At 37.6% G+C, this 15858-nt stretch overlaps 1 protein-coding gene across 4 annotated transcripts; it reads left to right on the top strand.

Annotated features, from left to right (window-relative positions):
- Positions 1 to 1636: 1636 nt before the first annotated feature.
- LOC308686359 (uncharacterized protein) lies at positions 1637 to 12272 on the top strand. 4 transcript variants are annotated; one of them, XM_081394768.1, is made up of 7 exons: positions 1637 to 4615; positions 5528 to 5693; positions 6457 to 7047; positions 7926 to 7970; positions 9856 to 9897; positions 11149 to 11192; positions 11448 to 11493. In XM_081394768.1, exons 1-6 carry the CDS (start codon positions 4403 to 4405, stop codon positions 11169 to 11171), a joined length of 1080 nt encoding a protein of 359 aa, XP_081250894.1. In that variant the 5' UTR covers positions 1637 to 4402; the 3' UTR covers positions 11172 to 11192; positions 11448 to 11493. The 4 variants fall into 4 exon arrangements, 3 of the variants coding, with proteins under 3 accessions (XP_081250894.1, XP_081250893.1, XP_081250892.1); XR_014029581.1 differs by having other exon boundaries at positions 9856 to 11192; positions 11448 to 12272; XM_081394767.1 differs by lacking the exon at positions 11448 to 11493 and having other exon boundaries at positions 11149 to 11355.
- The last annotated feature ends 3586 nt before the right edge of the window (positions 12273 to 15858 follow it).

Here is a 15858-nt window from a genome sequence, read left to right on the forward strand (position 1 = left end):
GCTATTGCCAGGAGATCATATTTACACCATTTTTCGATATAGTCAAACAACGGATTTTCAACAAACCTACATACATTTGAGGATATCACGAAGCTTACAAAGCTCAATGCTATGATACTTACAACACTATAGTCACTTGAGTCCGTCCACCACAGACATCCCCAGAGCAAAACAATGAGTAATGCTAACTACTGGAACTTCCCCAATACCAGGGAAAGATCCCCGATGAGACCCCACATTATGTTACGTCCCCTAGTGGCGTGGATTTATGAAGAAGACTTACATAAAAGAAATGAAGCACTCTTAGGCTACGTTCAGACTGTTAGAACAAATCCAAATTTTTGTGCATATCCGATTGAAATCTGATCAGAATTAGCTAATGTGAACAGCAAAAACTCACATGAAATGTGAATCCCAGCGGCTACACATTTCCATGTTGTAAAATTCAAATAATACAACATCTCTATTGCAAACCCATCCATGTTGCGGTTGTTGTTGTTTTTGACGTATTCCTACCAATGCAACGTCATTGCCATAGAAACCAATGCAGATAATCCAGAAAACGAAAGAGCTGCATGGACACACAAATCGGATCTGAACAGTTGCGATACACAGTGTGGACATCAATAATTCTTTAATTTAATGTAAAGCTGTGATTTGCGGACATAAAAACATAGTTGTCATTTCATAAAACACAAAACATATTAACTTATTTACTAGTATATACAACTATGAAAAAACAAAACAAAAAAAAAACAGAAAAACACAGCAACTAAATAAGGGGAGGGAACAAAAGCCCTCACATAAATCAGGTGTGTTTTTGTGTCTTATTACCGCCTTGCATTAAACTTCCCATAATTACTTACAATAGGCTTTTCTGTAAGTCTTTGTACAGATGGTTTTTAGTCTCCCTGTTTATATTTGCACCTCATTTTTAGCTCCTGTGAAGATCTCTGCTTTTGTAGTGGTGAAAATATTCTCAAACAGTCTAGCAGCATTTGTTTTGGTGAGCACAGTCTGAGCATGCTCAGATTACACCAGTGAGAGAGACCACAAAACATGCTCACTCACCCCTACTGAACTAATGGACCGGAGGAGACACTACCATCGATGAGTCTAAAACGCAGAAGTCCTCCATATGGTTCTGCTGTGAAAATGTTTAATTGTGCTTTGCATGAACACTGGGTATTTCAGAAAACTGTATTAAGATGCGATGCATAAACAGGCATATTAAGTTGAAGCTAAAACCAAATCCAGACGTTTATCGCAACGCTCTATGTATAATGTTAAATAATTATCTGCATTTCTTGTTTTTCAGATGCCCAAAATGTCACCCCCGTGGCGCATGTGCTCTGGACCCTATAAAACAGCATAGTTAAAGAGAACGCCACTTGCTCCCTTTCTCCAGCCTTTTTGTGCTTAGCCGAGCAGCTGGCGTGTGAAGAGTTAACTCTGCGAGATAAAATATAAGATCTGTTTGGCCTGCAGATATCCATTAAAGGACAGAATGCTCTTTTCTATCACAGCGCAGACGCCAGATGTTCTCCTCCATTTCTAATCATTGCAGATGTAATGGGGTAGAATGCTGCAGTTTGTGGCTTCACTGGCCAACCCAGTCTCACGGCAGTTCGTGACATAGTCACGAAATTTAATCTATTGATTCGTGTTCGTGGACACGATTTTCCCCATTTTTTCGTGTCACTCAGCACGACTTTCAATCTAATGTATTTCAATGGGACGTATTTTTCGTGCCTGCACCACGTTTTTCTTTCGAGAGCACAGTATTGTTTTTTTTCTCAATTGTTATTCATTTTGCAAACTTTAAGAGCTACATTACTCAATATTTAATCAATAGATTTTAATCCTCGTTTTTATTGCTTTATATTCGGTAGGCTACTCAACATTAATCTATTTATTCGTGTCCAAGGGCACAAATATCCTTATTTTTTTCGTGTCACTCAGCACGACATTCAATGTATTTCAATGGGACGTATTTTTCGTGCTTGCACGTCTTTCTTTCGAGAACACACTATTTTTTTTCTCAAATGTTTGGCTATTCCTTTTGCAAAATTTAAGGGCTACATTGCTCAACATTTAATCAGGAGATTTTAATCCTCGTTGTATTGTAGCCTATTCGGTAGGCTACTCAACACGAATTTATTCGTGTCCAAAGGCACGAATTTCATTTTTTTCGTGTCACTCAGCACGACTTTCAATCTAATGTATTTCAATGGGGCGTATTTTTCGTGCTTGCACCACGTTTTTCTTTCGAGAGTTGTTTTTTCTCAATTGGTATTCATTTTGCCAACTTTAAGGGCTACATTACACAACATTTAATCAGGAGATTTTAATCCTTGTTTTTATTGCTTTATATTCGGTATAGGCTACTCAACATGAATCTATTTATTAGTGTCCATGGGCTCAAATTTTCTTCTTTTTTTCGTGTCATTCAGCACGACTTTCAATCCAATGTATTTCAATGGGACGTATTTTTCGTGCCTGCACCACGTTTTTTTTTCGAGAGCACCGTATTGTTTTTTCTCAATTGTTATTAATTTTGCAGACTTTAAGGGCTACATTACACAACATTTAATCAGGTGATTTTAATCCTCGTTTTTATTGCTTTATATTCGGTATAGGCTACTCAACATGAATCTATTGATTCGTGTTCATAGGCACGAATTTCCTTCTTTTTTTCGTGTCACTCAGCACGACTTTCAATCTAATGTATTTCAATGGGACGTATTTTTCGTGCCTGCACCACGTTTTTTTTCGAGAGCACGGTAGGCTATTGTTTTTTCTCAATTGTTATTAATTTTGCAGACTTTAAGGGCTACATTACTCAACATTTAATCAGGTGATTTCAATCCTCGTTTTTATTACTTTATATTCGGTATAGGCTACTCAACACAAATTGATTCGTGTCCATGGGCACGAATTTCCTTCCTTTTTTCGTGTCACTCAGCACGACTTTCAATCTAATGTATTTCAATGGGACGTCTTTTTCGTGCCTGCACCACGTTTTTCTTTCGAAACACAGTATTGTTATTTTTATTTTTTTTTGTGATTCATTTAGAAAACTTTAGGGGCTACTTTGCCCATCATTTAATCAGGAGATTTTAATCCTTGTTTTATTGCTTTTTAAATTATAATCGGTAGGCTACTCAACATTGTAAACCATCGTCAGTGCTTCCTTACATTAAAAAAATATGTATATTATTCCTGAATGCGAGTGCAAAGTTGAGTTACGGCTATTGCTTCTAAATATTCCTGTTTCTTTGCTGAAAAATACCGGTTTTCCATCGGTTTGGCGTGTCAAATCTAACAGTAACTACATTTCCCACGAGCCTTATCGACCGTTACTATGGTGATGACGACAGATAAAACTGAGGACCCGCCACCGATTCTCTTTTAATGATATCCTCATCTTTTTTCAACACACACGCGAAAGTGTGCTTGATAATTCAACAATACTATGTGTTATGGCCATCAGTTTTATTTGTTTCCAGTATTACCCATGATCATCAGCTTCCGTTGCTATGGAGACGGAGCCAGCCCGCCCTGTAATTGGGTGATTTCTTCAGTGATTTCTCATTGCGCTCAAACCACTTTCCAGGTAAGTTGCTAGGCTCATTCGTACGTAACGATCACGTTTTGCTATAAATAATTGATGCATTTGCCATATTAGATTCACATGATTTACACGTTAGGGCAACGAATTAAAGCCCGTCCAAGGTTTGCTCATTATCAGAAAAAAATCCTGTGAAATTAGGCTTGCTAAATGGATAGCCAACTTCAACATGCTAACTCTAACGTTAGTTATCTAAAATATGTAATTTTCTCTCGATCATCGTGGTTCACCCACAGTGTCACTGTAATGTGTCAGTAATAACAATATTATCACTTGGTCTAAACTTATACTGCACATAACGCTGCCTTTTAATCTGGGATGTCGAACCCCAGGCACATGTTACGCGCGCGCGCCTTTAAAAAAAAATTACGCGCACAGGAAATAGGAGCAACGTGAATCTGTATTTATTTATTTTAAGTATTTATAAGAAAATGGGAATCACTCACTATTAGGGTCATTAATAGGGTACATAAACACTACATAATCAACATTTTCTGTTGTTCTCCATGCAGATCCTGTCAAACACATCACCTGTCCGAACCTATAGCCACACCTGATTTCAAAACCCAAAGGCACTTTTAAGAGCCAACCTCAATCTCTTCTTTATTTTCTATATCTCACATTCTCTCTGTTCTCAATATCTATATTTCTCTCTCCATCTATCTCACAGTCTTTATCTATTGCTCGTTCTTTTCTCTCTGTCTGTCTTTGTCTACTTGTCTCTTATCCATCTTTGTCTGTCTGTCTGTCTGTCTGTATCTGACTGTTATAATGCCGGGGGGGTCTACAAAAAAGAACTGCCCTTTTTGTCAGGGCATTTTATTTTGTGCACAAAAGGTCTGTTCACACTGTAAAAAGGAGCAACCTCAGAAGCAGCGCCTCAAGAAGAAGCTTCAGAGGTTTGATGAGAAGCGAGATGAATGGGTGGTTGGTCGTAAGAAAAACCACAACATTGCATCCATCAAGGATGAAGCCAATATCCTGGTACGTACAATTTCATACATGACATTAAACTTTCCAGATCATCTAGGAAGTACATTCAGTGGTACCATTTGTTATTAAGTGAGCATGCCAGCGCAAGGTCAGAAAGACAGTATTTTTTGCCAATATAGATAAAGTTAAATTATTTTTTTCTAATGATACTTTGTCCTCCCTGTGTCATCAGAACTAATTTAAAAGTACAATTTAACTATCAAATTTGAAGGTAGATGTAATTGTGATTTTTAGTTTTTATTTTAGTGGTAGGCTAATACCCTAAAGTAAACACATCTTCACCATAACACATCACAGACCTTAATGATCTACCAGAGCAAAATTTGAACACACAGCAAATATAATTGATACTCAGGAATTCTTGAGTTCATAACAAATACAGGCATGTATTGTGACAGAATTGCAATATAATAATCAAACTTTCTTATCGAGTGGATGAGAAATAACAAATGAACTGCATTCATACTGTACTACTCAAAACAACAATGTGCACGTGTCAACTGTAAATATGTGCAGCATTCACCCATTTGGTCATGTTATCACTAAGGTTCTGCCTTTTTAAAATAAATCTTTAGATTGTCATTGTCCAGTTGCACAATGGCTACATAATCTTATCAACGTAGGTGCAAAACCCAAGCTCCTAATATTACAAAAAGTTATATTTTAACCTTATTTTCTATATATATTTGTTTTTTTTGCTTCTACTGTATGAGCCTTCCTGTTTGCACATACTTGGTTTTACAAAAGCAAAACTCACTATTAGGTTAAAAATCCTGAATGGCAGTAACCTGGATGCTGTCATTAATAATGTTATATTTTCTTAATAATTAATATTCCTAGTTATTTTTTATGTTGTTTTTCTATTTCATTAAACAGCAAAAATACACAATGTTGTCATTGCAGCTTGAGAAACTCCATGCCATTGGATACAAGCCAGTTCTGCTTCTTGGAAAGGAGAACAAAAAAAAAGAAATGAAGTGTGAAATATTAACCCCTCGCTGCACCCTCTCCGCCTATGCCCAGGACTACCTTCAGAAGATAGGTTCATTTTATGAATACCTTTGTGAAGGTGAGATGCATGCACTGTATCTTAAAGTCACAGTTCACAATTTGTGTTGAGAGCGCAAAAGATTTTATTATCTTAAAGGAGATTTAACATTGAGCTTAATTTTTTGTAAATCACAAAAATCTGGACATACTAATTGAACACATGAAATTCGCAAAGACACGTTTTGGTTACTGGGTCAATGAATTAAATGATAATATATATATATATATATATATATATATATATATATATATATATATATATATATATATATATATATATATATATATATATATATATATATATATATATATATATATATATATATATTCAATAAAACAATATCAAGGACGGCGCTAAAATGTAGAGCATTACCAGAAATAACACAAAGAAAAAGAAAACAATCAAATGTTGGCTGGATACACCAAAAACTTACACTGCTACTAACTTTGAGGCATAACCCAGACTGTAAACAAACATTATACTTGTCATTTTTTGAATAGATATTATGAGCAGTTTGGGTTTTATTTTCCCGACTTAAAGATATATTGTATTGGTTATAGTCATTGGAAATCAATCAAATATATTGCAGATATCTAATACATCCAGTTGACACTCAATAGTTCTCCTGCAATCAAAAGTGCCTTCAAATCTGGTTGGGCAAAATTTGGACTAGGCCTATATGATTCAAACAGATTAAAACTTAAAACAGGTACAGATCAAGCTTATGGTTAACCTCTATGTTTTAAATAAGCAAAACACAACACTTGTTTAACTTGCACAGGTTGGACCCAGGATTCCAGTGGCAATGATGATCAGCTGATTACGCTGCATCTCACACCCTGTGACCCATTGGAGAACAAGCAACCGGAAGAAGGTGAGCAGGCGAGCCCCGTGGAGGGGCAGGTGGATCAGGCGAGCCCCGTGGAGGGGCAGGTGGAGCAGGCGAGCCCCGTGGAGGGGCAGGTGGAGCAGGCGAGCCCCGTGGAGGGGCAGGTGGAGCAGGCGAGCCCCGTGGAGGGGCAGGTGGAGCAGGCGAGCCCCGTGGAGGGGCAGGTGGAGCAGGCGAGCCCCGTGGAGGGGCAGGTGGAGCAGGCGAGCCCCGTGGAGGGGCAGGTGGAGCAGGCGAGCCCCGTGGAGGGGCAGGTGGAGCAGACGAGCCCCGTGGAGGGGCAGGTGGAGCAGACGAGCCCTGTGGAGGGGCAGGTGGAGCAGACGAGCCCTGTGGAGGGGCAGGTGGAGCAGACGAGCCCTGTGGAGGGGCAGGTGGAGCAGACGAGCCCTGTGGAGCAGACGAGCCCTGTGGAGGGGCAGGTGGAGCAGACGAGCCCTGTGGAGGGGCAGGTGGAGCAGACGAGCCCAATGGAGGGGCAAGGTAATTAGAACAAATTTAAAGAGTTACAGTTTATATTTGTAAAGGCCTAAAGTGTTTGACCAATGGGTTACCTTGAATTTACTTGACTTCCAGTTTATTTCCCCCATAGAGCTTGATGCAGGTTAGGGCTCTTTTCAGCATCGACATTGCAATGTGTGCATGTGAAATAGTCACAATGCAGGATGCATGATGTCAAGTAGGGGAAATGAACTCAAACACACCATGCTATAACTTTTTTGCTGGTTGATAAATTAAAACTCACAAGGTTCTCATTTTCCATGGATAATCTGCTAGAAAAGTTGATCTGATATTACATAATTAGATGGTCTATCCGATTCTGTACTAGGGCTTTTGGAAGGAATTTTGTGAGTCTATTATAAATCTAAAAGTAAAAAAAAATGCTACTAATCGAATGCTGAAATTACTTGGCCAAAATTAAAGATTAAAGATATTAGGATAATTTGAATATTCAAAATAATTGGGAATGTCAGTGTCCCATGCACACTAAACTTGAAGGCAACATATCTCAATTTATCAGATTGCTATGAAATTTGATGAGCACATTTCATGCTCACAACCACACCACCATTTTCCCACCCCTTGCGTTCCTTGATCAAGTCAGCGAAGGATCAGCTCTTGTTGAAACAAATTAGGATTATCACAAACAGGATGGACATAAGCGAGAAAGTGAAACACGTGGAGTAAATGGAGCAACCTTAATTCAATCGCAATAAGACTACATGTACTTTACACCTATTAATACATGTACTGCCACACTTGTGCGACGTTGTGGTCTTTCAGTATTTTAAATAATAAGTTAAAGATTTATTTGGTATATGAGTAATTTTCTTTCTCCAAACCCATTGCTGTCTTCACAGGGTCAGCCAGGGGCACAGTTGCAAGTCGCAAAAAGAAAAAGTCAGGTATGTAAATAATGTTTGTTGGGTAATTATTGGTGGTTCTGATAACTGTTACCATAGCTCATTAGTCAAGCAGATTCTCTTAAAGGGTTAGTTCACCCAAAAATGAAAATTCTGTCAGTAATTACTCTCCCTCATGTTGTTCCAACATTCATGTTTACCTCGAAGCTAATACTCCCGCTAGCATACAATAGCCACATTAGCAGTTAGCTGCTGTTTGTTACACACAGTAGAGCAATAAAAACACAGTCTTAAGGCCCGTTCACACCAAGGATGATAACTATAAAGATAACGATAAAGATATAATTCTAAAAATCGTTCTCCATATTAAAGAATAACAGAGTTCACACCACAACTATAACGATAAAGATATGAGGAACGATATCATAGGGATCACTTTCAGAACGATTTTTTTCCAGCTGTCGAACGATAAAACACTGACAGCCAATCAGAATCCATTCTAATTTAAAGGTCTCGCGCATTTAAAATGGATCTGGATCATCCGGGCGCGCGCGTGCTTAGAATAAAAAGTCCGTTATCGGTCGCTGGTGTGGACACATATATAGTTATCTTTATCGTTATCTTTATAGTTATCGTGCTTGGTGTGAACGGGCCTTTACCGTTTCAATTGCAGGCAAGTCTCTGATTGTTGAAAATGGCCCCTTTTTCCCGAGCTTCGATGCCAACTTCGCCTGATATTGCCCCAAATTTGTGAAGGATTCCGGCGTAAAATGTTTAGTTAGCACAGACACCAAACGTTAAGCCAGTGGGAAGGGTTGTAGGAACCGCGTCATTAAAAATGAATTTAATCCACTGGTCCCTGATAGCTAGGTCCGTTCTTGGTAGAGAAAACACATTTACATGTTGATTCTGGCAGTCAACAACAGAGCAACTCACGTGTGCACTACGTTTCTGCATCTTTCGCGACTGAATTGAATATGAGGGGGTAAGGGGCAGGGCAGGCTTCCCGCGGCATAGGTCTGCGGTGTCCATATATGGTATATCCTGCCCCGTCATGACGTCAAGTCGGGGCTGAAATTAAAATCTCGTATTTGAGTGCGCGTGCACGCTTGCTGGTTGATGAATCCTGGGGTAAACAAACGCTTCACTTTTAAATATCGGCTTCCCGGCCAGTGTATAATCGTTAGGCAATCATAACATACATTGATTCTCGTGGAAAAGTGAAAATTACAGGTTATGACTCCTTTAAGATTGAGCAACTGGAGTCACTTGGACTATATTAACAATCTCTTTAATACATTTTCTGGGCCAGCAAGTTTCAATCCCTTAGTAGCCTATGGAAATGTGATCCAGCTCTCAGATTTAATCAAAAATATCTTAATTTGTGATCCGAAGATGAACGAAGGTCTTACGGGGTTGGAAGAACAACATGAGGGTGAGTAATTACTGACAGAATTTTCATATTTGGGTGAACTAACCCTTTAAGTAAATAAATGAATTACGCAAATAGAATTTAAAGGGGACCTATTATGCTAATTTCCAGTTCTATATTTTTGTTCTGATAGTCCACTAGAGTAGCTTTGCATTATCCTTAAAAAAAAATCCTTATTTATCTTGAACTGGTCCTTTATGCAGACCCTGTCTGAAACGAGTCGTTTTAGATGGAGTATTCTATAAGCCTACTATGATTACTATTCTAATGAGCCTCAGCCTGCATGTCATGTAAAATGTGGAGCCAAATATAAACAGCGTGTTTGCAGACACATTAACTGAAATAGAGGATGGTCTTTTTCCATATTTCAGGGGTCTCTACTCTCTAGACACACCAGGGAGTCAGGGACACATATTTATGTTGAAAAGACATTACAAAGTGCATTTTGTCTAATTAATGTAAATGTGTTTTTTTGTTTTTTGTTTTTTCTCACAGGGGGACCAAGGCATATGCCGGAAAGGAAAAGGTCACAAAAGAGTAAGTGCATTGCATGTAAATGCAATGATTGATACTTTGCTATACATTGCAACTTTTACCCCGGTTTATTTGCTATAGTTCCATTGCTTTTTTTTAACTACTTAAAACAGACAATTAGTCAAAATTTTATTTATTTATTTAATCATTTAGCAAAAGCTTTTATCCAAAGCGACTTAGCGACCCGCAACAGGGCAACAATATGTAAATGTCTTGACCAGTCCAGCTAGTCCAGCGTAGCACACATAACCATGATTATTCATAATAGATATAGAATAGTAATAATAATAATAATAATAATAATAGTAGTACATAATAGTAATAGTGAGATTAGTACAATTGACAACCTATAAAATCCAACAGGCTTAATTAGTCTAATTTGACCAAAATGCATTGTAGTAGTAGAAGCAGCAGCAGTGGAGTATTCTCAGTTGTGAGCTGTGGCTTAGCAGTAGTATGGTTATTCAAGCAAGCATACCACATTGGAAATTAGTGATTTGGTTCCATGGTACATGTTTTGATTAGTGATAAACATCACTTGTTGTCATCCTTGCAAGTCTGCTCCCTACTTAAAGGGATACTCCACTTTTTTTGGAAATAGGCTCATTTTACAACTCCCCCATAGTTGTACAGTCAAAATACAGTAATATGTAGCAGCGCCTGAAAATGGTCGACCCTAGTCTACCGAGCTGGGGACTATTTTCAGGCGCTGCGTCATATCATTACGTCTGCTGGACTCATGGTACGGCAGCAAAGTTTCTTGATTATTACGCAGGAATGAGAGTATAGTTCCTAGCCATATCAGCCTAGAAAATCACAAAGTGATTCATAGTTGTAAGTCTTCATAGTTGTGTTTATTTTGTTCCTAAACTAACTAATAAGTATTTGAAACGTGTTTTTGTTCACAGATTGCTCCTACCACACTCGCCTAGAGGCTTTCCCCATCAGGAGTGTAGTAAGAGAAAGAGTGAGAAAGGTTAGACAGTCATAAAGGAACTGCAGAGTGTAGGCAGTATGCAGAGTGCAATATAGGATTTAGAAACTTCCTTGTGAGTTGGCAAATACATATTACAGTATACATACCATAATTGTTAGGTAGATGCTTTTTATGTGTTTGGTCTTTTTTGAATTACAGTTTAGAAAGGAGTGTCTACTGAAAATAATGACCCATTGTATCAATGAAACTCAGTGCCTATAACCAGACATAATAGCCTTATGCTAAGAATGGAATTATTTATTTATTTTTCTTGATAGGGCAAAGCAGAAATGTTGGTTGACTGGGAGCCCTGTCCAGTATGGTAAGTATTTCTCTGTTCTTCTGCTTTATGAATTAGAGATAGGGGGGTTGGCTACAATACTTTTTCTATTAATCCGTTCTGTTTCAGATTAAACAAGCATTATAACAAGTGTAAAGCACACATCATTACAGAACTATAACAGTTTCATTTTCCATCTATGAAGGACCACCACCATTAATGCATGCATGAAGGTGGTGGTCCTTCATAGATGGAAAATTAAACTGTTATTCCCTAAAAATTCCCTTCTGTTTTTAGTGGTGAGCAGTGGGCCCAGTCCTGGCAGCCAAAGGATTCTCTCCGAAATAATGAAAATAAATAAAATGTATGTTTTGAACTCCATTTTGGTTTCAGCGTATTTATTCAATTGTTTCTGTTTTGCATTTGAAGTCGTATCTCATCTTTCTGTAGTAATGAAAAGGTGAAAATCTCCAAGAATGTGACCTGGAGTTTAATCTCGAGAGGGCTGTACTAGAAATGTACTTAATCCAACTGAATTTTCTTCTTCAGATGTTATTCAAAAGCATGTTTTCATATTTCATGATTATACATTGCACTTTTATTTTATTACAGTTGACGCGTAACTTGATTTCATGTTCTGTTGTCTGTGCTTTTCAAAGTTCACTTAACCTCACTGTGCACTGTTAAGAAATACAGCCTTATGGCTTGTTTGACATGAAGCTTAAATATGAAGTTCAACAAATAAGACTGACCTTCTTTATACTCACTCATTACTTTATATCTTTTACATTCTCTCTCACTCTCTTCTACTCCAAACTCATCAGCTGACTGGGCGTTTTACGTCTTAAACCAAATGTATTTTCTTCTCAACCCTCTTGAGCCAATCGTGTCATAGGTCCCTCCGCTGTGCTCATCAGGAGAAGAGCTCCACATTCATCCAGATCTCAGCATTGCTACTCACCCCTTCACCACCACCAGTGTCGGCTCCATGTAGGGGATATCCCTCTTCATATCATGCATTTCTCTACAGTACACCTTTAAAAGAACGATGTTTCGATGTGTTCCAATTGCCAAAGACTATATAGTTTCTACTTGTCATGCACCTTGTCAATAAATTTGTTTGATCACCCTTTAAGCCTCTTGTGAGTAATAAAGCAATACATAAGCATTTGGTGTATTTTCACTTATATTTTTGTGAAAGACCACAAATACACTATGATAACACTTGCAAAAGATGATAATTTTTGTTTTTACTTTTCCATACATCAAATTCAAAACAATATGATGATGTGGTTGAGACAAAAGAAACAACCTTCATTGAGTATATTTATATGTGGAATTTGTTTAACTTTACAAGTGGATTCTTTTTAAATGAAAATGTAGCCTATATATAATTTAATCAGGGCCTTCAAGTTTTATAAAAAAATTGGAGTGAGGTTACATTTGTTTGGGGAGGAGCCCCTCAAATATTTGAAACAGTGACCCCTCGGCCCCAAGTTTTTGCTTGCAGTTCAGTTTTATCTATTGTTCATAATTGACCAGCACAAACAAATGATAACAATTGGTAAATCTGATGAAAAAAACATGCATATTTAATCCAAATAAAATAAATGGTTTTATATATTTCAAAAGATAAAGCATAGAACTGCGGAGCCGCTTGTTGGCTGAAGTACCAGTTCCATCTGTCACACTTTGATCTCTCTCACACACGTGATCTCTCTCTCTCTCTCTCTCTCTCTCTCTCTCTCTCTCTCTCTCTCTCTCTCTCTCTCTCTCTCTCTCTCTCTCTCTCACACACACACACACACACACACACTGATTTAATTATAAAGATACATGGATCACCATGATTTTAGCTTCTAGAATAGAACAGTTTTTGTCACTAGTTAAAAGACAAATATTGATTTATTGTGAAGGTCTTGATCTGGACAGTATATCGCACATTTTGTCTCCTAATGCTGACATATTTATACACAGCAGTTTATTACATTCATCAGGGCAGGGGGCAAAACAAACACGTGGAGGCCATAATTAAATAATAATAATAAAAAATTAAAGGTCGCTCTTTGAAGGACTAAACTCCCGCCGACAAACTCGAATTCATTTCTACTGTAGGCTACAGCCTATACCAGCTAAAACCACAGATGTTAAATCCTGGCGATTTTGTTTCACCCTGATCATCTAAATGCAGCATAATGTATGTTTTGGCTGTATAATGTATGTTTCTTGATATATATAATAGTAAAGACACATTTTTATAACCCTGGTCGGGAAACCAGAAGAACTACAAGTATGGTGGCTGATTTGTACACTTTGTAAGAAGTTCTATGGCGCGTCTCTTGTGGGAATTGTAGTTTATAAATAGCGTACATTGGAGATGGCCCTGATGGTTGTCCTACAACTACAATATCAGTTAAATATACTTAATGACCTGAGATCCTAGCGATTTTTTTTTATTTTGATCATTACTATCACTATATACACAAACTGTAGTTTTTTTAGGAGCCATGTAGAATCTCAAAAACAAACACACTCTACAATACACACTGGTGAGATAGGCTACATGCAAACCAATACTACAAAAACTAATGCGGTAATACGCAAGCGATGTTGGTTGTGGTTCTCTCCTTCAAAAACGTTTTCACATGATGAACACAACAAAAATTCAAAAATTCAAAAATTCAAACACAACAAAATTTTTTTTTTTTCATTCCTTAATACAAAACAATACACCAAATAACACCAATAAAGATGATTCTGCTCCAGCATCCCATCTTTGGTCCTAACCAGTCATTGGGGGTAAAATCCCCTGGGACGCATGAAATGAAATGTGCAGGCAGACTTCTTCCAATCCATCGTGTCCTACAAAATTAGAAGCACTGATAATGCATCCTTTTTATAAAATGGAAGCATATATCTGTATGTGAGGCAATTTGATGCATTTCTTTTCATTAAAGTAGTATAGTGCAACAGCCACCATACATGTACAGTATGTGTAGTCACAGCACAGAGTACAGCACTCAAAAGTTACAGTAGAGAGCAGTCTGACCCCTACTGTACCTTTTTTCCTCCCTGAAGTTTCTGATACAGTTTTTCTTGATTGTTTACACACATTTTCTGAAAGCATGCCTCATATTCTCAGAACTCTACACACAAATCAAAAAACACACACACAATGGGCAAAACCCCTCAATTCTCCTGCAAAATGAAACTTTACATTCAAAACAATGTTATTTCTTCTCAAAATGGTATTTTGTTTTCAAATGACACACACAAACCATCATATGAATAGACATTTATAAGAACCAGTTGAACACTGATGTGTTCAGTGTAAAACACTATGATGAATGGAAAACACTTCTTCTCCATCCATCATAATGACTTAGGTATTTTCTTGTTCAGTGTTACACTTACTACAGACAGTACATACATAAATGTTGTAAAATATCTGAGAATATTGTTTTTATACTCAGAACACACAAATACACGGTAACAAATACATTTTATTGTTCCCACAAAAACAATGTACACAGTGTACATCCCAACCAATTAAAAAGTTGTACATAGAGTTGTCTACATACAAAACAACAGAAGAATTGCCTGTGTACATTTACAGTAAAAAATGTTGGCATCCATTGCCCCATTGAAGAGCTGACCTGTTGCTCTTTTATGCTAAAGCTCTGATTGTTAATTGTAAAACTGTGTGACGGGTGTTTGCCCATATGAAGAGTCAGTGTGCATATTTGAATGGCAGTGTGTTCCTTGTGAAAACAAGAGATTTTCTGCATGAAAATTGTGCCATAAGCAGAGAATTGTGTGTAGTGTTTTGAAAATGGTTTTAGAACTGCAATTTGAGTGTAAAGCAGGAATTGTCCTTGTAGTTTCGCAGAATTGGTTCAGGGGGTTCGTGAATGCGTTACATGTTGTGCTCATTGTGTCTCAAGTACCAGTATTTGTGTGTAAACAATTGAGAAAAACTGTAATGGAAGCGACGGTGAAGTGACTCTCAAGTTTGGCTGTACTCGTCGCCCAGCCTCCTTAGTCATAGCCTACCATGGACAAGAACATGGTCAACTAAAAAGGCACAAATCTCATCTGAGACTGCTTGTCTTTTTGCCCTCCCCCTTCTCCTCCCCCTCTCATCTTATCCCTTTCATCGATATATTGAAGGTTCTCGATTGCTGTGTGACCAGTTTTGACTCTTTGTGTTTCCTCCTGGGTGATTGTGTGCTAATTGAGCTGAAGCTGTGCTGAATGCTAGTGCTTTCTAAATTACAACATTGTGTACGGCAATGATAAATGAAGGGATATGTGTGTAAAGTTTTGCAGTGAAAGTTCAAGAAATCTTACTCATGTGTCAAAACTGGGGAATAGTGTTTATAGTTTGGGGAAAAGGGTGTGCTTTTTGATGAATGGTGTTATGGTTTTGAAATTTTAGGGTTAGGGTTAGTGTTTCAGCAATCGAGTAAAACTGTAACATGCCTTAACACACCTTAGATACACATTACTTATTATACTAGATCGATCTTGTTTAATTACAAGCCAGGTTGGTTTGAAAATAAGTAAAAAGACATGCATTAAAGTAATGAATTAATAATGCAGTGTGATGTTAAATTAAAAAAAATTCCACATATAAATACGTGATGTTTTTTTTCTCCAGCTATTGACTTTTATCAACCATAAAAATATAAAATCTTATTTTTCAATA

This window comes from Scardinius erythrophthalmus (assembly GCF_964197995.2).
Source record: "Scardinius erythrophthalmus genome assembly, contig: HAP1_SCAFFOLD_206, whole genome shotgun sequence".
NCBI classification, from domain to species: Eukaryota; Metazoa; Chordata; class Actinopteri; order Cypriniformes; family Leuciscidae; genus Scardinius; species Scardinius erythrophthalmus.

Bases quoted from the DNA above. Each gene is read 5' to 3' on its own strand.
- LOC308686359 (XM_081394766.1), top strand. From the start codon at position 4,403: ATGCCGGGGGGGTCTACAAAAAAGAACTGCCCTTTTTGTCAGGGCATT. The intron at 4,616-5,527 runs GTACGTACAATT...TTGTCATTGCAG, and splicing joins AGGATGAAGCCAATATCCTG to CTTGAGAAACTCCATGCCAT. The intron at 5,694-6,456 runs GTGAGATGCATG...TAACTTGCACAG, and splicing joins TTATGAATACCTTTGTGAAG to GTTGGACCCAGGATTCCAGT.